The sequence below is a fragment of the Microtus oregoni genome, unplaced genomic scaffold (assembly GCF_018167655.1).
Source record: "Microtus oregoni isolate MIOR12 unplaced genomic scaffold, Mior012 000022F_ref0000154, whole genome shotgun sequence".
Classification (NCBI taxonomy): domain Eukaryota; kingdom Metazoa; phylum Chordata; class Mammalia; order Rodentia; family Cricetidae; genus Microtus; species Microtus oregoni.
This window is the reverse complement of record NW_024543081.1, coordinates 7,530,343-7,554,317: the sequence shown is the minus strand read 5'-3', so window position 1 is coordinate 7,554,317 and position 23,975 is coordinate 7,530,343. Positions and strand designations below refer to the sequence as shown.

Genomic DNA, 23,975 nt, shown 5'->3' with positions numbered 1-23,975 from the left:
AAAGACTCTGGACTAGGCTCAATGACACTCTTCAATGGTTGGGATTCTATTTTCTGTGCAATGTAGTGTACAGGATTAGATGCCACCCCAATCCCTGATGGACCTGGAGGTGATAGAGGGGATTTGCGGGGTACGTGTGTGTGTGTGTGTGTGTGTGCACGTGCGTGATCTGTACTGTCTATACTTGTAGGGAGGGGCGTGTACACTGCTATCTATACATACTGACATCTGGGTTTGGTTTTTTTTTTTTTTTTTTTTTTTGGGGTCTTAGAAGGATGTTTTTTTTTCTCCCACTGTTGAATACTGATATAGGGAGAGAATTTCTGGTTTCGCTTTAAGAAGCCCTGGCTCAAAAGATCCTAGCTTCATCTGTACACCCAGCCTTTTCTCTGTCCATGCTTATCAAGGACCTGCTCCATGCTGGACACTAGACAGTGCTGAATGTCCCCACTGAAGGGTAGCATGGCTACGTGTTGCCTGAGAAATGAACTGGTAAGCCTGGCTGTGTTAGTGAAGGTCTGTAGTTCTTCGTGGTAACCTGGTTGTCCTACCCTGCAACCCAGGCAGGTTGCTAGGGCCTGTAGCCAAGAGGACACTTGGGATGGGACCCATGATGTCAGGAAGGCATACTCTGGATGATCCATTGAGTGAACGGCCTAAGGTCAGGGTGGAGAGATGGCTCAGTGTTAAAGAGCGCTTGCTGTTCCAGCAGAGGGCCAGGGTTCAGTTCCCAGCACCCACATGGTAGCTCACAACTGTCTGTAACTCCAGTTCCAGTGGACCTGATACCCTCTTTTGACCTCTGTGGGTACCAGGCATGCATTTAATGCACACACATGCATGCAGGCAAAACACTCACACACATAAAATAAAAATAAATAATTCTTGAAAGAAAGAAACCTCAAGTTCACCCCCCCCTTTTTTTTGTTGTTTCTGATTTTTCGAGTCAGGGTTTCTCTGTGTAGCTTTGGAGCCTGTCCTGGAACTCACTCTGTAGATCACGCTGGCCTCGAACTCACAGAGATCTGCCTGCCTCTGCCTCCTGAGTGCTGGGCTTAAAGGTGTGCACCACCAACTCCCGGTGAAGCCTCACGTTCTTAAAAAAAAAATACAGATAACTAAATAACTGGGCATGTGTCCACAGAAGGCTGAGGCAGGGGGACTGTGAGTTCAAAGTCAGGCTTCACAGGGAGACCCTGTCTCAAAACAAAATCAAAAGAGCCACAAATGTAGCTCAGTGGTATGGCCGTCACTTAGCTTGTATGGGGCTCTGTGGTTCAATACTCAGTACAGACTAAAACTAAATGAATAAATAAGACATCCACTTCAGTGTCTCAGAACCCATTCTGTTTTCAGGAGAGGCCTACAACAGCTCGCTGTCCAAGGAGTGCCTGCAAAGCCGCAAGCTGGCAGGGGGTTCTTGGCTTGCCCTGTGCCCATTCTTTTGTTTTCCATAGACTTCTAACAGGATGGATTAATCCATGCCCTAGTGAAGTTTTCAGTTAAGTACAGGACCCTTCTGGGTTTTGATGAGCTGGGACTTGGGGAAGGGACCCTGAGCTACAGGAGATGATTTTAATTTCTTCCCTAGCCACTGCTGGGCATAGAGGGAGGTGTATGAGTCATATGCTAAGTCTGAGAAGTGGAACCTGAGGTTTGAGTGTGTGTGGGCATGGGTGGGAAGCTGGCTGGAAGCCCAGCTGTCCAGAGTGACACCCCTCAGCATAGGAGAAAGCTACACTGTCTGTGCCCTGGAGAGCCTCAGAATCTGCCTTTTCAGGATCCCATTCTAGCTTCAGAGGCTTGCCCCTTCTTCACCCATTTTACCCAGAGGGAACGGTCAGGGGTCTGATCAGAAGGGAGGGGGTCATGTGTCATTTCCCAAGACAATGCTGAGAGGTGGCCAGGGGTAAGGGGTGGGGGTGGGGATGGGTTGGAGGTCAGAGGTGGTATGACCTCGAAGAACATGTAACAGGCGTTTCTTCGTAGATCCTGGATCAAGAAGGGAGGTGACATTTTGCTCAACAGCTTGCTGAAGAGTGCAGGGGTGTGTGAATCGCTTCAGAAAGCATTTCCGTCAGAAGGTTTAAATACAGTTGAGAAGGGGGGAGGGTGTGGAGGGAGAGAGGGAGAGTGAAGAGTGGAAGGGAGGGACTCGCAGGTGCTGGAGGTGGAACTCGGAGGAATGCTTACATTAGTGTCTGCTGTTGGTCTTCGGGGCCACTGCCCAACAGTGGGAGCGGCCCACGTGCGACGTTACCACACACGTAGTTGTCTTTGTAGAAAGGAAATGAAACATGAGTCAGCCGCCCGCAGCACCAGGGTGGAGCCCCAGGAGGATGGCCTGGATGGCCTCCTACACCCCCTCCCCACCCTGCTGGGAACCCCACTCCCCTCTGGATTGGAGGCAGATGGCAAGGGACAAGGGCATAGTCCGAGTAGGGGGCGCCAAGGGCAGAGAAGGGACTGAAGTGGGTGGTATCCAAGCTGCTGGGTTTGGGAGGTCAGGCTGTGTCAGGTTTGGGCCGGGCCATCTGAGCGTTGCTCTCTGAGCTGGACGTCGAGAATTGTAACTCACGAAGTGGATGGCCTGGGGACTAGATGGGATTCCCTAGGAGAGGCAGGCCCTGTGGTCCAGGTCTGCCAGTTCTAAATCTGCATAGGACGGTGAGTGCCAACAGGTGCCAGGCACCTCATGTGGCTGTTACTTATCAGGGCTCGGGAGGCCCAAAGGCCAGCTCCCTGAGAGGAAGGCAAGCATTCTAGCCCCTTGAGACCAGCAAAGCTGTGTGGATGAGGGGAAGACTGGCTGACTCCCAGCATAGCCATGGGTGGGTGCTCTGTGTATATTGATGTATTGGGGTGGGGCAGGGTGGGATGCTGAGAGGCAGGAAAGGGGGAGCTGGGCCCTGGCCAACTGCTTTCTGGGCTTTTAAAATCCCCAGCTGACCTCCTGCAGCCACATAGCCAGCTCTGCACTTTAGGACTGGCTATCTACAGATGGGCCTGGGGATCAGGGTCCTCAAAGCTCTTAAGTTGCTCTTTATTCCTCTGGCCTCCTGCCTAACTCAGCTCTGGGCCTCTCCCTTCTCCCAACCCGGGGATACCAGAGTGACACTTCCCCTAGCCCTACATCTCTGTCACTTGGGCTAGGCCTTGGTGGTCCCACAAGGTGTGGGGAAGGTATTGGATTGGATGAGTCTGGGTGGCAGTTGTTGGCCCTGACTGAATAGTGCCCAAGCCCTCTGCCCTAAGTCATGCCATAGTGGTGGGACCTGGAGCAAGTGGCTGGGCCTCCAGGAGTGTCTCTCACTTTTTGTCCAGAGTGAGGCCAGTGACCACAGAGTGCTTGCAGGCGCTGAGACGTGACACCCAAGCAGTGTCAGCTGTGAGACGGAGTAGAGCCTGGGTCTGCATGCTGGTGGTCCACAGCCATCCAGGGCAGCTGCTGGGTAGAGCAAGGTGCCCGCGATATTGCTATAGAGGGGAGGCTTTCCACAGTATGGGACCTTCTTCGCAGCTACCAAAGCCATGGAACCACCATAAAAGGAGAGTCCTGGATGCTGGGGAGCCCTGGATGTTAGGGAGCTCTGGATAGCAGAATCTCTGCCCTAGGTAGCCCAAGGGCAGATGACAGTATGGGGGCTGGGTTGAGTGGGCCCAGGGAGAGATACCTGACGCTGTCCTAGGCAGAGTGAGTGGGCCATTCTTTTATAGTAACACTTGCAGGGTGCATGGGTGCATGGAGAAGCCTGCCATCCCCCTACAGTAACCTCAAAAGGTACCCTGTGGTCTTCACAGTGCAGATGAGGAAGTGGGTATCAGAGAGGTCCCACCTTGCCTTTTGGCAGGGCCCACTCTCTTGCCATCCTGTTACCTACCTGGTTTATGTGTTTTCAAAGCTCAGCCCTGTCTTCGCTCTTGTTCTTGGGCATGAGCCTTGAGGAGTAACCCTCAAGTCTTTCAACAACCCCCTCTCCTCAGTCTTCTGGGTGACCCCCACCATATGCACCCCTGAAGGTCCCCTTGTATCTGCCTGAACCTCTTCTTTCCCTTCCTCTCCCCTGAGGAACCTCTTAGCAGACAATGTCTGCATGGTTCTCAGACGGTCACATAATCTCCCATGCCTTCTTAGGACCTTCCCACCGCTTATTACATATGGAACGAGATGTTTGATAGTAGGAGATGCCACAGTCTCATGGATTCTGTGCTGTAGGACTGGTTTAGAGAGGCCAGGTTCCTTCCCCAAGGCCAGATAGCCAGAAAACTGTGAGGCCAGTAGCTCCGAAGCTAGTGTGCACCCCCACTGCTGACCTGAGTGGCTGAGCCAGAGGCTGGTGTAGACCCAAGGCTGTCATAGACCTTACCAGTGTATGTCCCCACTGCTAACCTGAGTGGCTGAGCTAGAGGCTGGTGTAGACCCAAGGCTGTCATAGACCTTACTTTGGAGGGGAGGAAGGCTTCTGGGAGATGCTCAGCCACCAGTTCTGGATGCCACCACTGACGTGACCTGGGGTAAAAGGACTTTACTGATTTAAACCTGAATTCACTGACCTTCCCAGCACAGTCAGACTGTTGTGAGTTGTGTCCCATGGAAAGGCCATCCCCACCCCTCCCCATGAGCTAGGTACAGTCAGAGGCATCAGGTGACACTGATAGGTTATCAGGGCTAGCTTCAGTATCTGAGGACTGGACACTTTGTCACCCCCTTTTCCCATTGCAGTAGGCGCCATGAAGGCAGGTACCTCCTCCCTTCTGTGCCCAGCAGTTGGCTGAGGGCCTGGGACAGACATTGAGGACACTGTAATGTCTGAGGAGAGCCCATTGGTGCCCGGTGCCTGAGTACAAATCCTGTCCCCAGGGCCTGGCTCAGCAGGCCATCGGGGCTTGTCTTGGCTGTGCAACAGGTATGGTGCAGTCTCTGTAGGATCCTGTTGGCAGGGGATGGAGGCCAACTTCCCCGGTCAAACCCCATCCCCAACTGCTTACTTAATTGACAAATAAGTATTGTTCCTTTAAGGTAGGCGAGGGTGTATTTTTTTTTCTTTTGCAATTGAGTATTTAATGGTAGGATTGAAAATAGTCCAGGGTGTTGCTGCACTGACTCAGAAAATTCAGCAGCTACACTGGGGCCTTCTCATTCATGGTGGGATTGGCTGATGCATAGGCCTGGGGGTGGAGGCGGGGGTGGGGGGAGCCTCAGCTCCCTACGCTTGTCAAGTCATGCCTCCCACCGCGAGGGACTTAGGGTCCAGTGGTTTACTTGGATGCTGTAATTGGTTTTCACTTCCAGGCTGCAGGAGGGGCTGCTGGCTTCCTGCCTTGTTGCCACCTCTTCCTGACACGGGAGTTCGTTCTGCTGCGTGGAGTGTGAAGGATTTTAGCAACAAAATGAACTCGTTATGACCTATTTATCAAGTATCTCAGAATCACTTACACGAATATTTTGTCCTAAATTCCATGTAATTAGAAGATAGAAACCCCTGCTCGGCCATTATTTTGGTTCACCAACATAACCTAAATTAGAGCTATCTCTGCATGTGTTTTCAAAAGAGGAAAGCGTTTGAATAACGGCATGAAAGGGATTGATTTTATCTACTGTGCTCCCAAATGCCAGAGAATAATGGAGTTGCTTAAGTAACGTGGGTGCCTGTCACCTCTGCTCGATTTGTTGGTGTTTTCCCTTTCCCAGGAACAGAAAGGGAATAAGCTGGAGTGTTAGGAACTCCGACTTCAGGGACCCAAGATTTCTCATTGGCTCCTCACCAGTGTGTTCTTTGTCCCCAGACCTTGAGCGAGAACATCTCCCTTCCTGGAATGCTCCCCCAGCAGACGGTCTCCCGTCTCCACCGCACGCTGAGAGTGAGGCGTATGATGAGGAAAGGGATGTGTGCCTCTTTCTGCTGTTTTCAGTGGCCTCATACTTGTGAGCCCTACCCCATGTGAGGGCAGGTGGCGACTCCTTCCCTACCCTCGGAGGGGTGTCCACAGGGCAGGTGTAGGTGCATCCACCTAGAGTTGTCTACAGTGGTAGGGCAGGTCTTTAAGAAAGAGATTTGGGCTTGGGGAGATGGCCCAGTGAGTAAGATGCTTGCCATGCATGTGTAAGGATGGAGTTTGGACCCCTAGCACCCACATAAATCAGAGAGGGAATGCAGCCCGCTGTAATTCCAGTATGCAGGAGGCAGAGACAGGACCTTGAGCAAGCTGGGTGGGGTAGACTAGCCAAATCAGTGAGCTCTGGGCCCACTTGAGCAGCTGAAGGAGACACCTAGAGTCCAACTCTGGCCTCTATGCACAGGTACATACCACAGCTTGTCTGAGGAGCCTGGCGCCTGCCCGGTCAGTTTTCCTCCCACCTGGCTGGCCCCACGCCCTGGTCCTTCCTACTGGAGAGAGGCAAACATGGTCTTATCAGACAGGGCTGGTTGGGTGGGGGGAAGGAGAAGAACCAGGACAGGTGTAGGAAAGCATGCAGGAGGAGGGGCCAGGCATGTGTAGGCATGCTAGGGGTGCATGACTTGAGGCATCAGTGGGCAGGTGAGGGGTCAGAGGGAGGCTTCTAGGTCTTCTGGGGCTCCAGGCAGAGGAAGAGTTATTCTCTGGGTCAGGAGAGACCATGCGGGCAGCTCTAGGCAGGGCAAAGTTAGACAAAGGGCAGTCAGTGCTGATGGTACAAGAGGCCTGGGGCTGGAGATGGAGGCTGTGCTCTTCTGGTCCCTTGTGAGGCAGCATCTCCTGAGAAAAGTAGAGACCCCCTACAAATGCAAAGGCATAAGGAACCAGGCTGGGAGGGAGTAGCCAGGCTCCCAGGCTCCCTACTTTGACCGTCTTGTAGTCTGCTGATGTGTGTACACACCACGCAATAAACCTTTTGGTGTGGATCCAGCTCCCAGCTCCTTTCTCCTGTGCCCACCTGCTACAGGTCACACAGCCACAGAGCAGAGGAGTGAGAGATGCAGCGTTCTATACGCCCCCACCAGGCCCCAGGCCTATAAAATGTCCCCTTCCCTGTGTCAGAGTGACACCAGCTCATGGGAGAACCACACTCTGCCGCCGGCTCCTGGAGCAGTCCAGAGGTAATTCAGGCGTGCAGTATCAGCCAGTAGAGCAGGTTTTAGCCTACTTGCTTTCCCCTCTTCCCACTCTGGCTTTCTGCTTTGTGACTCTCTTTAATGCCACATGAGATGGGAACACTGCCCACGCCCCCCCCCCCGCCCCTTGGACACCTGAATGGCCGGTCATGTAGAACACTATATTGTCAATGTAACAACCATCATCTTCAGACAGCTAGGGACAACTTGCAAAAGACCCCGAGATAGGGCCTGTTGACTGTTGGCATTCCCTTATAGAAGGGAGCAAGGAGAGCCATTGGACCCTAATCTGAGATCCCGGCCACTCCTGCATGTCCCAGCCAAAGCTGTGTATGATTTTGCCCTTGTTACAGGTGGCTTTGCTGTGGTCTGGGAAGGGGCTCTAGTATATTGGGAACGGAAGGCTAACTCTAGGGGATCCCACCTGTGCAGCTGTGGGGAAGTCACTATCTAAGCTGAGGTAAGACTTTCCAATGTGTGGCTGTTTGGGGATGACCCATGTCCTGTTAGTGAGACAATAAACTCATTGGTTCATTAAGTTGGACATTGGTGGACTTTGGTCTGTTGTTATTGCTGTATCTTGGGGGAGCAGACATTTGGTTATGTCTTCCCTAGAAAAGTTTGTCCAACAACCCTTTTTTTAGCAACCATGGCAGGCTGTGTACCTGGAAAAATGAGTTGACACCTGATATTCGGGCCAATGGCCCTTAGGGACACTGGGTTCTCAAGGGTGGAGAATTATGGATTTTGAGAGGAAAAAGGGGCTTCTGATTGAGGCAGCCCAGCCCTTGTGGGGCATCAGCCTCTGCGCAGCCATGGGGGACACCTCTTCCTGCCCCTCCCAGAGTCCCCTCCCAGCATTGAGGGGAATAGCTGTGTCCTGAGGCCAAGACAGAAATGTTTAGAGAATCACAAAGCCTGTACCACATGTCAGCTGACACAAACACATTAGGGACCCATGGCTAGTACATTCTGGGTTCTCCAGGTTCCTGGCCTTAAATTCCTCACCCTTTCACCACCCCGACCACCTCACTGCTCATCCAGGGGGTGGCGAAGGTGGACATTAGGAGTGGGCCGGCACTGGCTGTGGGGTATACAGAGAGTCCATTCTGTCCCGGTGATAGTTCTGCTAACTTGCACCTTGAGGTGACTGCTGCATTCATCATCATTGCGGTCCAGGGTTGGCACCTGGAGCGGAAGTCAGAGGCAACTAGTCTGAAGTTTCTCTCTACGCCTGTGCCTGGATTGAAGACGAGGACATGAGAGCCTGGTTCAGTTCCATGCCTCCTCTGAGGAGGGACTCGAGCTGTGCTTTGGAAGCCCAGGGAGTGAAGTTAGCTGGTTAGGTGGCATTTCCGAGTCAGACATCAGTTTCTGCAGGTGTGCGTGTGGCATGATGGCAGGTGTCACCCTGTCCAGCCTGGAGTAGGTCCATTGGCATAGGACCATGTGATGCCTGACAAAGTTTCGTGCCCATCCCCTCTGGGAGTGGAGGCGGGTGCCTTTGTGTACAGCCCAGCTTTTTGCTCTTCCGGTTCATCTAACTGGTGGGCAGGATTTTTTTTAACCTTTGGAATTGGGAGGTGAGGCTCCACAGAGCTGTTCTTTGGCACCCTGGGATTTTTCCCTCATGGTGCCCCGCCACCTCTTCTTTGAGTTTCCCTGCCTCACATTTGACTCAGCTGCTGTCCGGCTGGTGGAAGACCAGGAGCCTCCCTTCTCTGCATTTCTCGTGAACCTGTTCATCCGGCTCAGCTGGGTCTTCACGCCTGCTTTCTTGAGACCTGCCCTCCTCGGGGACGTAGGGCCAGACGTTTGGGCTCTGGGCCCTTGGCCTGGAGGGCAGTGAAGTGGCTGTGTTGCGGGATCAGGAGCCGTCTCTGCCGGATAAAGAGAGACGGCCCCAGTCTGGTGCCAGGTGTGGCCTTGGAGCTATGGTGTGACTGTGGACGGAGACATGCCAGCCAGGAGGCAGGACCGTGTTACAGTTGGATTTTCATGCTTCAGAGCTTGGGTTTTCCCAGAGGGAGAACAGTCTTAGGCCTGTGGACTTGAGACAATGTGGTGAGTTTGGGAGCTTGTGGAGGTCTCTCCTCCTCTGCCTTCCCCCTTTCTTTTCAGCCGATTTTCTTGAGTAGTTTTCATTAGGACAAAATGAATGCACTTTTTTTTAATAATCTGAAATTACTGAATATGACAAGTTCACTTGAGAGGCAAATTTTTTTCTGCTCTGACTGTTGTTTGTCACCTGTCTCTACCTGTAGAATTTGCCTTTTGAAGCAGAGAGCGGTCTGCTGTGGTCAGATGTGTTTATTTATTTATTTGGCTGTTCCCTTTAGTTTACTAAGGTTTGACTGTGGTAGCCTTTTTCTGGTAGATGTGAGTGTCTTATAAGATGTTTGGGATTCTCTTGCTGCTGTGAAAAGTGGGGCCAGGGGATAAGGTTGTTGGAGGGAGGGGAGATGGGGATGGGCGGGGAGAAAATAGAGTGGAGAGGGGGTGGTGGTAATGGTGGAGGAGACACCACTGGGCTCTAATTATAGAAGGTTCAGGACTGGTCTAGGTAGTCCTGGCCTGGATCTATGAGCTAGCTGCTCTTTCTTTTTTTAAATTAACTTTTACATTTTTATTTTATGTACTTTGATGTTTTGCCATGGGTGTTGGGTCCCCTGGAACTGGAGTTACAGATAGTTGTGAGCTTCCATGTGGGTGCTGGGAATTGAACCCGGTCCTCTGGAAGAGCAGCAAGTGGCTCTTAACCGCTGAGCCATCTCTCCAGCCCTGAGCTGCTCCTTCATCTGTCTTTTGGAACTCTGCAACTATATAGCTTCAGATTTGCCAGCTGCTGGGTCTTGGTTTCTGGATGCTCTGTTTGTGGGGTGAGGTTCCTTGCAGGATAGGGGACCCATGGTCATATGGCCTTGGCGCAGCACTGAGCTCGTGAAGAGCAGGATTACTTGAGACGGAAACAGGAGCCAAAAGTCAAGGCCACAGCTGTGTGGACTCAGGAGATCTTGAAGCACCAGCCCTTGCCAGCTTTCAGGCTGAATTCAGGCTGGGCCTGAGAGAAGAGTGAATGAGCCAGGGGAGGTGTGCATAGAAAATGCTGCGGACAGGAAATGGGGAAGGTCAGGCGCTGTGGACTTGGCGTTCACTGAGGTGGTGTGAGGTCAGGTCAGTGTGGTCCAACACCTTAGGAGAATCCAGAGCCTAAAAGCAATAGACCCTTGGAGATTCGTACCCGTAGGAGTACAGGGCAGGTCTTTCTCCTGTTGAGCTGTGTTGAGTCGCACGGGAGTGGGCCTCAGCACACTGGGAGCTGCGCACTGTGGGATACCGATGCAGAGCTGGCTCTTGACTTTTCCATCTAGATATTTACATTGTTAAAGAATTAATATCACTTAGCGCAGGATTGCCTGACAACCCAAATTTAACCAGTGAACTTTGTTCTTTGACATAAGACTGTGCTCTGGGGAAGGTGGGAGCATTTCACCTATCAGTCCCTTGCAGTGAGGTAGCCCAACCTATCTCTGGTTGCTTCATCCTGGCTTTGGCTGGACAGAGGTGTGGATGGATGTCTGATAGGCCTTGTTGGGAAGGGATTTCCCATGCAGGGGGGCAGGGCGGGGTTTCTCCTTGCCTCCCAACTGTGTCTGGCCATCTTTCTCTCCATAGCCTGGACTGTGCTTGGAAAACTTGCTGCTTATGACATGAATGTCACTGAAGCCCTGACAGAAGAGATTGTTTAAAGAGAGACTGTCTCCTCTGGCTATCCCTCACCTTTGTTCATGTTTAGTATCCACATGTGATAGGAATGGGAGCTAAAGCTGACCTCCATACAAGATGCCAAAGACTTTCACTCCACACTCACCAAAGGAAAAGCCAAGGGCCAAAGAACTGCCAGGCAGGGTCAGGACAGTGGGGACCTTACATCCCATAAAGCCCATGAAGAGTTTATCTAATTTTTTTTGTTATTATAAAAACTCAGGAGTCAGGAGTAAAAATTCATCAGAGAAGCATCCAGTGACCTCCTTCCCCTGATTCAAAAGGGCCTGCGAATCTTTCTAAGCTCCTCCTTCCTACTTTCTGTGTCTCTCTATGTGTATCCTGGGTCCTCCAAAACCTCTGTGGCTAATTCTGGTCAGCTAGTTGCTAAACCCGCTCCCTGATTCAAGGTTAAACTTTATTAACAGTCAGAGTGTCACTGTGCAATCAAATACCCTGCAACATTCCCCCATTTTTATCTAAATAAAAAGGAAAGGTTTTTAACTATATACAATAAGAACAATTATCAGATAAAAATTATATTTATAATGTCTAGTCTATTTGTATTTAGCAAATTTGGGAAAAGTTCTCTATTATCTATCTTATCTTGGTGAGTTCAGAATTTTATACCTAAGCCACATTCTATCATAACTTGTATTAATAATCTAAAAAAAATATTTTAGACTTAAAGCATATTCTTAGATAAACAACTTAAACTTTTATATTTCTCAAACTTGTATGCTTTACATCTCTTTTGTGAGTTTCTTTTCTAAATTAGTAACAAGGAAAACCATAGCTATAACTATCTCATCTTTAAGCCCTTTAGAGACCCGAGAAGGATATAATGTCACCTGAGTAAATAGGAAGTGCAGCTCAAGCAACTTCCAAAACTCTAGAAACAACAGAGACATCTGACTGCTTGGATAGTCAACCCAGTTTCCTCTGCAAAGTTGGGGAATCCATCTTTGGCCTATAGGCCTAGAATATCTGACAGACTTTTCTGTGAAGCGGGAATTTTGAGGACTGTCATAGCTTGTTTTGGCAAAGTTCAACAGTCGCCTTCTTTTATGTCCTGCTTGTTCAATTTGGACAGCATACTGTCAGCATTCAAGATAAGAGCAGTTTCTTGTCCAGTAGATAACTTTACCACAATGAAAACAAACCATATGGAGGTTCTTTGATGCCCTTCATCCTTTTTTTAAAAAGTAAATTGGTTCTTCCAGGAGCAGACGTGTCTCACTGTCATGAAAAGCCTTATTTTATTAAAATATCTTAAGTGCTATATTCTGTAGGTCTCCAAAGTGTTTGAAGACCATCTATCTATCTAAAATACATCTCTCTTTGACCTTGAAAACATACCTAACATGGCCACAAATTTGATTTTTATAGATGACTAACTACTAACCGGCATTTCTTAATTATCCCAAAATAATTTGTCACAATAATTTTCAAGAAAATAGAACTTTATATTACATTGTTTGATGTGATGCAGAGGTGCAATGCCTGAAACAAGAGTAGAGACATATACAGTACAACAAAACTAACCTTAAATTTGTATCAATATACAAAAATACTTTAAACAAGAGTAGAAACATATATACAATATAGCAAAAATAACCTTAAATTTGTATCAATATACAAAAATACCTTAAACAAGAGTGGAAAACATATATACAGAATAGCAAAAGTAACCTTAAATTTGTATCAATATACAAAAATTCATACCAATATAAAATATTTGAAACTAGAAGTTGCTTTTTTTTTTTAGTTTAAAAGTAGACTCAGCAATTCACCTTTCTTTCCCTATTATTCCTATGTCCCCCCCCCTTTTTCTTTCAGAAGATCTCTTAATCTAATCTTTGCTAGTTTCCTCCCTAAGCATGACCAATAACAATTTGCAACCATCTTCCCTAAATGATGATAAACATCTATAACCCAGCACATGGCGAAAATCACCCTCCCTACCTTTTAGGAATGTGGGCATCATGTTCTTAAAATTACTTCCTGTTGTCTGGGGGACTATGACATCTTTGGGGAACTCTGAGAAAATTGAGATCATGGTCAAGTTCTGGGAGAGCGAGCTGTTGTCTAGTCTTGGTGTGATGGGAAAATGTAGGGCTTATCTGAAGTCCGGGCTGGTGTAGTCTGTTAGACTGGATGGCCGTATGAAGAATTTATCTAAGTTTTTTATTATTAATAAAATGGAGTCAAATATCAGGATAAAAACCTGAATGAAGATGAAGTTGGGTTACTGAAGCCCTGGAGGTATCCCAGCTATGTCTTCTTCCCTTTCCAGCAGCCCTTATGCACAGTGACCACAGGCCAGGACAGGGAGGAGCCCTAGCCCTGACGCTTTCTCCACCCCCTTAGTTTCCATCCTGGCACCATCTGTTTTTGTCCAAGCCACCTGCTTGCCTTCAGGATAACACCCACCTTTCCTTGGCCTTGCCCCTCGTTGCCAACTTCTCCCAAGCTCTGCCTATCGGTGTGTGCTCTGGACAGTGATCACACTGTGAAGTTTATACAAGGAGCCAACCGCCAGCCTTTACTCTGACTCTTGGGTCCTCTACGAGGTACATGAGGCAGACTAGAGGTCCTGATATCTTAGTAACTTAGAGATGGATCAGGGCTGTTTCTGGCTGTGACTGGAAAGGAGATGGCTGCCCTAAGTGGCCCTGTGATGGTTCCTGAATGGTGTCTTGGTCTCTTCTGCCTTCCTACTCTAAAGTGAGACCCTCCTGACACTGGCTCCTCTCCCAGATTATCCTTGTGGGACCCACTTCAGCCTTCCAAAACCTAGGTGGTGGGTCGGAGGCCATTGCTGGGCTGTCCAGTGGTTGCCTAGTATTTATCTGGGAGGCCTCTAAGGCTGCTTTCCACCCCTCCTGCCTCCCACTCCTTCCTGCTTGGGCTCCACCTTGGCCTTGGTTCCTTTACAGCCTTCAGGGGCTGAGGATATTCCAGGGCTGTGTTTATGTGGGTTGTACCAGAAATTACTTCAAAATATTTATTAACTTATTGAAGAATGTCCACCACAGCTCCATTACATGTCAGCATACATAACACATGTTCACTTAGAAAAATGAAGAGGAAAACAGTGAAGAGGGGCACCAGCATCCCTGTAGCTCTCCACAGGGTCCCCTGTGATGGGCAGGGGGAATATGGCCATGTTCACCTCTGGGGGTGTTCTGCTATGGACAGAGGTATACGGGCACCTCAGCCCCTGTTGTTCTCTTGCACCTGAACTCAGAAATTAGCTTGCTAATTTAGGGTCACTGGGGCTTTCAGTCTTACAGGGACCTCCTTCCTGATGCTTTCCATGGTCTCCTGTGGTTGTGACTGTTTGTGTGTGCGCGCACACACACACACACACACACCACTTACCGTGCCTCACACCTGGGCTCACACCTTGTCTTGGCCCCAGAGGAGTCCTAGAGCAGCAAGGCCAGATTCCATCTTCTGCCTTGTGATAACTGTGGCTTACTTCCCCAAGTCCTCTTTCTTCATTTCTTTAAAATAGTGCATGTCATGTCTAAAGACAGAGGAGCCAGGAACACTGCTGCTGTGGGCTTCACTGAGGCACGGCCTGAGAAGTACCAAGCAGGTGCTTGTCTCCGGCAGGGTGTAGTTGGCGTTGGATTGTTGGTGGCTGGATGGAGTGATTACCTATGGCTAATTCCTGCCACCTCTACTGCCCCATGGAATCTGGTTGAGCCTCCCAGATGTACCCTGAGCTGCCTGCTGGGTTCTGTGTCCACCACCTGTGTTCCGTTTTGTTTCTTTTTTTTTTTTTCTTTTGGTTTTTCGAGACAGGGTTTCTCTGTGGCTTTGGAGCCTGTCCTGGAACTAGCTCTGTAGACCAGGCTGGTCTCGAACTCACAGAGATCCGCCTGCCTCTGCCTCCCGAGTGCTGGGATTAAAGGCGTGCGCCACCATCGCCCGGCCCGTTTTGTTTCTTGAATCTTTTTTTTCCCCCCACTTTGGTGCCTGTGCTGGAACTAGCTCTTGTAGACCAGGCTGGCCTCAAACTCAGAGCGATCTGCTTGCCTCTGTCCCCTGAGTGCTGAGATTAAAGGCGTGCACCACCACCGCCCAACCCTGTTTCCTGAATCTTGACCATTGCCTTCTCTCCTCTATGGGACACAGGTCACTTGGGGGAACCATTGCCTTCTTTCTTCTGTGAGTCACAGGTCAGCTGGGGGAACCACTGCCATTTCTCCTCTGTGGGTCACAGGACACTTGGGGCCCCATGCTGTGCTCGGAATGAGATGATCCTTGACAGAAGTTGCCTCTGCCATTTCCTCTCTGGTTTGTTTTGGTAAGAGGACCCTGGCCATTCCTTTCCCTGCACATCCACCAGCTGGCTCTTTCCCTCAGTGGTGTGGCCTGTAGGGTGGCCCTCCTTGGCTGTCACTGGCTAACCCTCAGGCCAGGACCACTCTTCTCCTCACTGAGACCTCTCATCTTGCGCTCACCCCAGCACCAGAACTCAAGTGTGCCTAAAGCTCATGCCTATACTCCTGGCATTCTGGAAGCTACGGCAGAAGGATTGCTGCTAGTTTGAAGCTAACATGGGTACAGAGTGAATTACAGGTCAGCCTGGACTCCAGCAGGAGATCTTGACTTAAACAAGGGCAATTTAAAACAACCAACAGCACGCCTGGCCTAGCAGGTGCCCAGAAGCCCTACTAGGAGCTTGTCTGCAGTGCTCCTGAGCGGTGGCCCTCACGCACTTCATTCGTCTTTTCTGGCTGGCCTGGAGCTGCCCCTGCAGTCTAGCTCTCCCTGGAACAGAGTCTTCCTGCCACCTTGCCCTCAGGCCACCAGAAGACTCTGCCTTAAAGCCAGCACCGATTGCATCATGCAGGCTTTAGCTGTGCGGGCTGTAGGTGTCAGGCATACCTGCAGGGCTTTGTAGTTGCTTTTCAGTTTTTCTCCTATTTGTGGAACTTGAGTTTTAAAGCAGAGACCACAAGTGAAGGGTGCTGAGGGGTCCCCGGCTGCCAGGCAGGTGGGAACTGTCTCCTTGCCACGTGTTGTTTTAGACATATAATGTTTGGTAGCAGTTACACTGATAGTGCTGGGTCTGTACTTATTCAGGGCTCGGTCTGCGTGGGGGTCTAAGCCCCACTGTGTCTCAGGCTGCCATGGCCTCTGGCTACAGCTGAGCCAAGCTGAGAAAAGCAGGAGGAGCTGGAGGGGAAGCTCATTTGGTGCTCACAGGTTGTTTACCTGGGAAGCTGTTTAAGGCTGGAGTTGGTTCAGTTAAGGGCTCACTGGGCTAGCTCCCAACTCTACCTGGCTCCCACCTACCTGATGCTAGCTAGCCCTTATTGATAAGTATTTTGAAAATTCCCGGTTGTGGGTTTCTCCACCAATGTAATACGTTGAGTCCAGCTGAATTAATGAACAGAGCAAAGCAACTCCCAGGTTATCTCAGAAAAGATAGGAGAGAAATCACATGACAGGTCTAGAGTCTGGGTCTTTTTTTTTAAGCTTATTTATTTATTATATATGCACATGTCATAAGAAGGCTCCAGATCTTATTATAGATGGCTGAGGGCCATCATGTGGTTGCTGGGAATTGAACTCAGGACCTCTAGAAGAGCCAGTGCTCTTAACGTCTGAGCCATCTCTCCAGCCCTAGAGTCTGGGTCTTTAATAGCCTGTAGGCATGATCTTGAGCATCTGTGGGGGAGGAGTCACCGCTTGGTGGGCTTTCTCAAAGGGGGCAGAGCTTGAGTCCTACTGGGGTGGAGCTTCCAGCTCAACACTTGTGTCTGGTTGTGTATGGGGAGACATGAGCAAACTTCTGTTCACCTCAGATACAGGCATGGGCGGTAGACCAAAGACATGAACTAGTGTAGTGAGCCAGTGCGTTTATTGGGGTTACTTACAGGAGCAGGGGAGACTCAAAGGCATTTGCACCATCAAAAAGCCCACCCTAGCATGGTGATGACTCAGAAAAGCTACCACGCTGGGAGTTTCCTGCACAGCGCAGACAGCTTGGCCAGTTGGAAAGTCTCCACTGCCCAGAAAGTGCCGCTTCTATCACCTCCGGGAGGGGCCTTGCCAGTCTTTTAACTTTTTGAACTGTGTAAGTTTCATTAGCTTTTGTCTCACCAACCTCCCTCCTCCCTGCAGAAGGGAGTGTTTTCAAATCCTCTACGTAACTCCTGCAGAGATGCACACTGGGAGACTGGCTAGGTCAACAAACCATTGGATCCAGTTGACCAGTCAGTGTGCCCTGGGGACATGGAAGTTGTGCAGGGGTCTGGGAACAAGGCCCAGAGTCTCTAGGTGGTGGTACTTGGTCCAATGCCCTGATGGGCCTTGCTGACTATCGGGTGTCCTACATATGCCTGCCACCATGAATAGAGGAGCCAGCTGGATCTCTGAGAAGGTGCTGGTCAATCCTGGGTAGACCGGCCTCTGACTGAACCCTCAAGCAGCTGTCCATCCTGTCCTAGTCCGGTCTGGATCTCATGCTGCCTTCTTAACTGTGGGCCTGACTGGGAGAGTAAGACATAGCCCCTGTCACCCCAGGCACTGTGACTCTTCACTATGGCTTTCCTCCCGGTACCCATGGCTGATGCTGTTCTTGTAGGCTCTCTGGCCTCAGGTCCAGCACACAGCTCAGGTGGGATGAGAGGGTGAGTGGTAGGTAGCATGTGAGTTCGTTCTGACTTCTCATGTCTCTGTAGCCTGGGTTTATGTAAAGCACTCCTGGGCTTTGCTCCCTTCCTTCAGGACGTGCGTTCCTCAGGCCTTCGAAACTGGAACCCTAGTGCCGGTTGCAGGGCCGAGGTTCTTGCTGGCCTGCCCAAACATTTAGTGGCTCAGTAACTCCTAGGACCATTGTGGGAGGTCTTACTCTTCGTAGATACATTGGTCTGGGACAGAAGGTGTATATAGCTACCTGCATCCCCCCTGGTATTGTAAATGTTTGTCGACACACGTGCAGCCATGCCTCTTGGCACTGTGACAGGTAATTGGGCAGGGGCTAGATGGCCCCCATCCCACATGGCACTGGGCTTTGCACAGCACCATCTGTGGAGCCCTGTGAGTGCAGAGAGCTGCATGCTCTCACATCAAGGGTGCTGCTAGAGTCTGCTTTCTGGAATGTGGGCCGGGGAAGGGAGGCAGGCTGTATCTAGGAACTGTAGAAGGTGTCTCCTCCAGATGTCTCCTTGGTTCCATCCTCCCTGTTCCTGGTTGCTTGGAGGATGACTGGAATCGGTAAAAGAATGCTTCGCTAGTGAGGAATTCTTGCATAGGTTTCCTGTCACCGAGTGTTGTCACTTACGTAATAGGGGTTTTTGCTTAATTACCTGCTGAGATGCAGGTTTTCCTGTGAGCTGTGTTTTCTTTCTTTCTTTTTTTTTTTTTTTTTTTTTTTTGGTTTTTTCGAGACAGGGCTTCTCTGTGGCTTTGGAGCCTGTCCTGGAACTAGCTCTGTAGACCAGGCTGGTCTCGAACTCACAGAGATCCGCCTGCCTCTGCCTCCCGAGTGCTGGGATTAAAGGCGTGCGCCACCATCGCCCGGCAAGCTGTGTTTTCTTTTTTTTTTTTTTTTTTTTTTTTGATTTTTCGAGACAGGGTTTCTCCGTAGCTTTTGGTTCCTGTCCTGAAACTAGCTCTTGTAGATCAGGCTGGCCTCGAACTCACAGAGATCCACCTGCCTCTGCCTCCCGAGTGCTGGGATTAAAGGCGTGCGCCACCACCGCCCGGCTAAGCTGTGTTTTCTTAAATGAGCCCATGTGTGGCTGCTCTGTTAGGTTCCCACTGAGTTGTCTCAAAGGCCCAGGGATCTGTGGTGGATGCATCAGTGGAGGGCTATACTGGGAAGAATGTCTGGGCTTGGAGCTCTGGAGTGTGTTGGGATCAACTTATATTGCTGCTGAAGGACCTCTTACCCTGCCTGCCTTCTCAAGCCTCAGATTCCCCATCTGTCAGTTGGATTAGCAGTAGCAACCTTTAATGTGGCGACCAGGAGACTAAAGGAGATCCCATGTATGCGGGGGGAGATGGATGGTTGGGGAGCTTGTTCTTGTCAGCTGAGAATGGGGCCACCAGGTGAGATGCTGGCTCTCAGGCAAGGGGGCAGACGTTCTGAAGTGACTGTACTTGTCAGCGACATTCCGACTGTAGCTGCTTTGCTGAAGTTGCAAAGAGGGTTGTGTTCTCTGAAAACTGGAGGAAAGCTCCCTGCTTGGAGTCAGACCCCTTGGTTTCGGGGACTGTGAAGGCCTAGGGGAGGTGAGAACAGTGCTGGGATTTCTAAACATGCCATCGTCCCCACCGCCTGGCTCAGCCACAGGACTTCTGTCTGGGCTCTGTGCAGTGAGTGTGGAGTGTTTAATTTGGGGCTCACCGTTTCAGAGGGTTAGCCATGACCATCATGGCTGGGACCGCGGCAGCAAGCAGGCAGGATGGCATTGAAGCAGTAGCTGAGGGCTTACACCTTGATCCACAGGCAGAGAGCACTAACTGGGAATGGTGTACGGTTTGGTTTTTTTGTTATTATTTAATTTTTATTTTTTTAAGACAGGGTCTCACTATGTAACTCTCTCTGGCTGTCCTAGAATTCACTGTGTAAATGAAACTGGCCTCGAATTCACAGAGATCCCAGTGCTGGGGTAAAAGGCATGCACACTATGCCCATATGGTTTGGGCATTTGAAAAGCCTGCCCGTGTTACACCTTCTCCAACAAGGCCAGCTTAACATTCAGGTCCCCAAGTCAAGTGCATTTGGGCTCCCCTCAGTTGCACAGCTTACCGGACCATGGGATGAATCTAGAGTGCAGGAGGTGGCTCCCAGATGCACCTTGAGCCTGGGTGGACCTGAAGGCCATTAGGTATGAGGCAACATCCCAAACGTGGTGCTGGAATGACAGTGGCCAGGAGCAGATGGCGGTGTATGGACAGGATCTTAGGTAATACCCTAGAGGGGCCCTGGCTTCAGGGATGCATGTTGGTTTAGGGAAATGTGCTGGTTGGTAGCTTTGTGTGCATGTTGGGGTTCTTATGTCTGTCGTTGTCAGGGCAGCCAGCAAGCCATAGGTACGGTTGGGATGTGGATTAGAACCGGTCTTGCCTATTGATCCTTGACCCCATTTACCATACAAAGTCTCAGAACCCTCTGTTGCTCCACCCTCTCCCTTCCAGTTACTTCATGACATTTTCTTGGAGAGAAATATTACTTGCCTCATATAGGCCACCAGTAACAAAACAGAACAGTTCTGCCAAAGTCCAGCCTGGTGAGCCAATGAGTTTATTGGGCTTACTTAAGCATATGGGAGAAGGGTTACTGCCTACAAGAGTGTGGGTGACCTCGAAACAGCTATGCCACCCAAAAGTCCCTGTGAGCTGGAAGCTTGAACACAAGCAGAATCATTATATACTTGGCCTTGTTTGCTTTATGTGCATGAGTGTTTGCCTGCATGTATGTCAGTCTGTGTACCGTGTTCATGCCGTGCCTCTAGAAACCAGAAGAGGGCGCTGGATCCTCTAGGGGCTGGAGTTTACAGATGGTTGTGAGCTGCCACGTGGGTGCTGGGAATTGAGTCCAGAATAGATGAGTTTCTCCATAAAAGGAGTCTCCCTTTCAATTAGGCTTTGTTACTGTATAAGCCTACTCTCACCTCCCAAGACCGAAGGACCACCTGCAGCTTGGGCTGAATTACTTGTAGCTAGGGGAGGAGGGAGTTGCTGGAATCTGAGGTGAGGCTCTAGGGACCCTCTCCACCCTCTTCTGTAAAGGAAGATTGTAGTGATGAGGCAAGCAGGTCTGCTTTTTGTCCTGCCTGGCTCCCACATGGTTAGCTTTACACCCAAAATAACAACACACAAATTGTATTCATTTAAACACTGCCTGGCCCATTAGTTCTAGCCTCTTCTTGGCTAACTCTCATACCTTGCTTTAACCCATATCTAGTAATCTGTGTATCACCATGGGGTTGTGGCTTACCGGGAAGATTCTAACCCACGTCCATCTCGGGCTGGAGCTTCATGGTGGTTACCTCACTGCCTTTTACCTAGCATCCTGTTCTGTTTACTCCGCCTACCTAATTTTCTGTCCTACCAAAGAGCCAAGGCAATTTCTTTATTTAACCAACAAAATCAACACAAAACAGAAGACCCACCTACATCAGAAGATCTTTGCAAGTCATCTCAGATACTCTGCTGATGACCGTAATGGTAATGGCTGTTATGCTGAGGGGCCAGTGTTTTACACGGCTGACTGATGTGATTGCCTGACCATGGGAAGTCTAACTCCCTTCATGTTCTCGAGGCTTAGGGGCCACCTTCCCAAGAAGACAGAGCTTTGGCTGAGGGCCAGGTGGCTCAGTCTTGCTCTGCAGCTGGCGGCCCCTGGGATTGTTACGCAGGAGCAAGGGTTGGCGTCCAATGGGAAAGAGGATGTGGTTTATCCCAGGATCTGTGGGAGAGCTACCAGATAAGGAGGGCTGAAGAGTGTGGCAGGGCCTCAGCTTGTGGGCCGTGGGTTATAGATCTGTGTATCCAAACTCAGACTCCGAATTCAGAGCGGAGCTTCGGCTGGAGGAAGGTGAGCCAGAGCTGCTCTCAGGCCAAGTGCTGAGACTGGCAGCTGCTTTTATTTTCTTAGTCCTGGGCTTGGAAAGGGAAATAAAGCCCTTTGTGGTTCCCAAGTCCGGGGTTCTCAGACACTGCCTCCTTTGTGCGTCTGGAAGCCATTCAGGGCTTGCCAGTGCAGTGTGTGGTAACACTCCAGGGCTCACTTGCGGGTCTGGGCAGCTGGCAGCGTGCCACCCGAGCTGGAGGAGCCTAGAGAGCACCCACTGTCCTTCCCTGCTAGGGCCTGCAGATCCTAGACCAGCCAAACCTTTGGTGCCAAGCCTAGCTCTCAGGCTGGCAACTACATGCGTCCTTGAAACATGCCCCCAAATAGTTGTAGCTGGGGGTGTGTTTAAACACGCCTCCTTCCAGATAGAATGCAGGAATGGCCCAGCTGATGGCGTGGCAGAGTGCACTCTGAGTGTGTGTCACTTCCTTGAGGGAGTCTGTGACTTATGGGAGGGCATTGAGCTCCTGGTGGCATCTGCTCATTTGAGGCTGCCTTGATCTTGACAGAAAGGCACACGCCTCTCCAGGTCAGTCAGTCAAGGCAGAGTCTGGTGCAGCCTTGGGAGGAGTCCGAGGAGGGATGGAGAGGCCACCTGAGAACCTAATGACACCAAAGGAGCCAACAAAGGAAGTGTCCCCTATCAGGAAGTGCCACTGCACTACACAGAATTTGACAGGACGAAGGGAACAGGTGTGAGGGAGCTAGCTGCAAGGAGGGCTGGGGTGCACGTGGGGGATGTGGGGTACGCGTGGGGGATGTGGATTCGTGAGAGGATCCTGCTGTAGGGAGAATAACTAGGCTATAGGCCAAAGAGTCACCTCCTTCCATGACCTAGGGGTGGTGGTCAGTTGAACACAGTGAGGTTCGGAGGGGCCTGTGGAGGATACATAGCAGCTGGAATCAGGGTAGCAGGGGAGACTTGAGCACAATGTTGGCTTGGTGGGCAATGCTTCTGCCCATTGCATCAACACCCAGCCTTGGAGGGTGGGCAGCCCCAGGCAACCTTGGTCCAGGCTTCCTCCTTTGTAATCCGGGTGATGTGTGTAGTTGAACAGTGGCCTGCAAATTCATGTCATCTGGAAACAGGGCCTTTGCAGCTGGCGTTGAGGTGCGGTCACCCTGGGGCAGTGTTCCAGCTAGCAGGGGATGCCAGTGTGGGGGTGGCAGATGTCCCTGGGAAGGTCAGAAGGGACCTGTCTCTGGTGACTTGAGTTTTGATCCTTTGCTGCTGAAGCCTGAAGAATTCATCTTTTTGAAGGAACTAAGGGGTATCAAAAGGGGAGCGGAGGGGCTGGGAAGAGGCCCTCCGATTCTCCTTACTTGGGGAGAGTCTATACATCCTGGTTCTCCCTTCAGTACCTGTGTGAATTGCTCAGCAGGACCCCAGGTGTGGAGCTGAGCAGGTGGCTGGGAGCCTGAGCTCCCATGGGTAGCCAGCCTGCCGTGCCTTCTTTTGGGTGGTGGCAGGCTGGATGGGCACCTTTGTCTCCTTTCCTCATGTGCTTGCTGCAGCTTAGTAGAGAAGTTGACCCTAGTTCCAAGGAACTCCGGAGTCTCAGTCCGGGGAACCCTCTTGAGGGAGCCCTCATGGGGCCCAGAACTCCATGTAAAAGCATGCTTCCTGCCTTCAGCCTCTAGGTAGCCTGTGTCCACCCAGGTGCGTACCCTCCTGCATCCATGGGAGTCTCTCCCCCACCCCCCTTCTCTGCAGCCTCTAGCAGCAGAGACAGAGCAAAAGGAGGTCAGTGCCAGGTTGCTGACCCTATACTTTGCTTTGCTCTCTATCTTCCTTTTTTCTTTTTCACTTTCTTTTTATTTGTGTGTGCACCCATATGCTTGTTGTGTACCCATGCATGTGCAGAAGCCAGGGGAGGACATCAGATGTCCTCTGTCACACTCTACCTTAGTTCCTTGAGACAAGGTCTGTCATTAATACTAGAGTTAGGCTGGCAACCAGCAAGCCCCAGTGTGCCTCCTGCCACCAGTCCCTGCAGCACCAGGGTTATAGGTGTGCACGTGGCTGGGCTTGTCTTTTTACACGGGTGCTGGGAATTAGAACTCGGGTCCTCATGCTTGTTAGCAAGCCCACCAACACACTGGGATTCTCTCCCCAGCCCCTGATCTTAGTTTTCTCAATTAAAGCCATAGGCACCAAAATTCCTGGAAGTGGGCTGGGGTGCTGGTGTTCATTGAGGGAAGGTGGTTGGAGTTTTACAAGGCAAAGCCTTCTAGGATGGATGGATATAGTTCATGTCCCCGAATGCACCCTTAAAAGTACTTAGTGTGGTGTGTGCATCTTACCATAGTAAATAAACCGCTGGAGCAAAGACATTGGAAGGCACCGCGGGGCATTGGAGAGAGACTCACTGAAGTCACTCAGAGCCAGCACCCTGGTGAAGTGTGTGTCTTCCCATACCTGTTTGCACAGTGTGACCGCAGGGCTGTGGCTCTTTGGAACTGGTGTCCTGTATGAGGCCACAGTAGATGCCATCTGCTCGGAGCACGGC

General features: G+C 50.6%; 1 protein-coding gene across 3 annotated transcripts in view; it reads left to right on the top strand.

Moving 5' to 3' along the window:
• The window catches only part of Gramd4 (GRAM domain containing 4), a 77,539-nt gene that overhangs the window by 6,678 nt on the left and 46,886 nt on the right, over positions 1–23,975 (top strand). The window contains exon 1 of one of the 3 annotated variants that reach the window (XM_041672391.1): positions 9,029–9,158. The exons of 1 other annotated variant lie outside the window; for it this stretch is intronic. In XM_041672391.1, the coding sequence (XP_041528325.1) occupies positions 9,154–9,158 (5 nt within the window). In that variant the 5' untranslated portion in view covers positions 9,029–9,153. Of the gene's footprint in view, positions 1–9,028; positions 9,159–15,088; positions 15,178–23,975 lie in introns of those variants that run through there. One more of the 3 variants, XM_041672389.1, reaches the window with a different exon arrangement.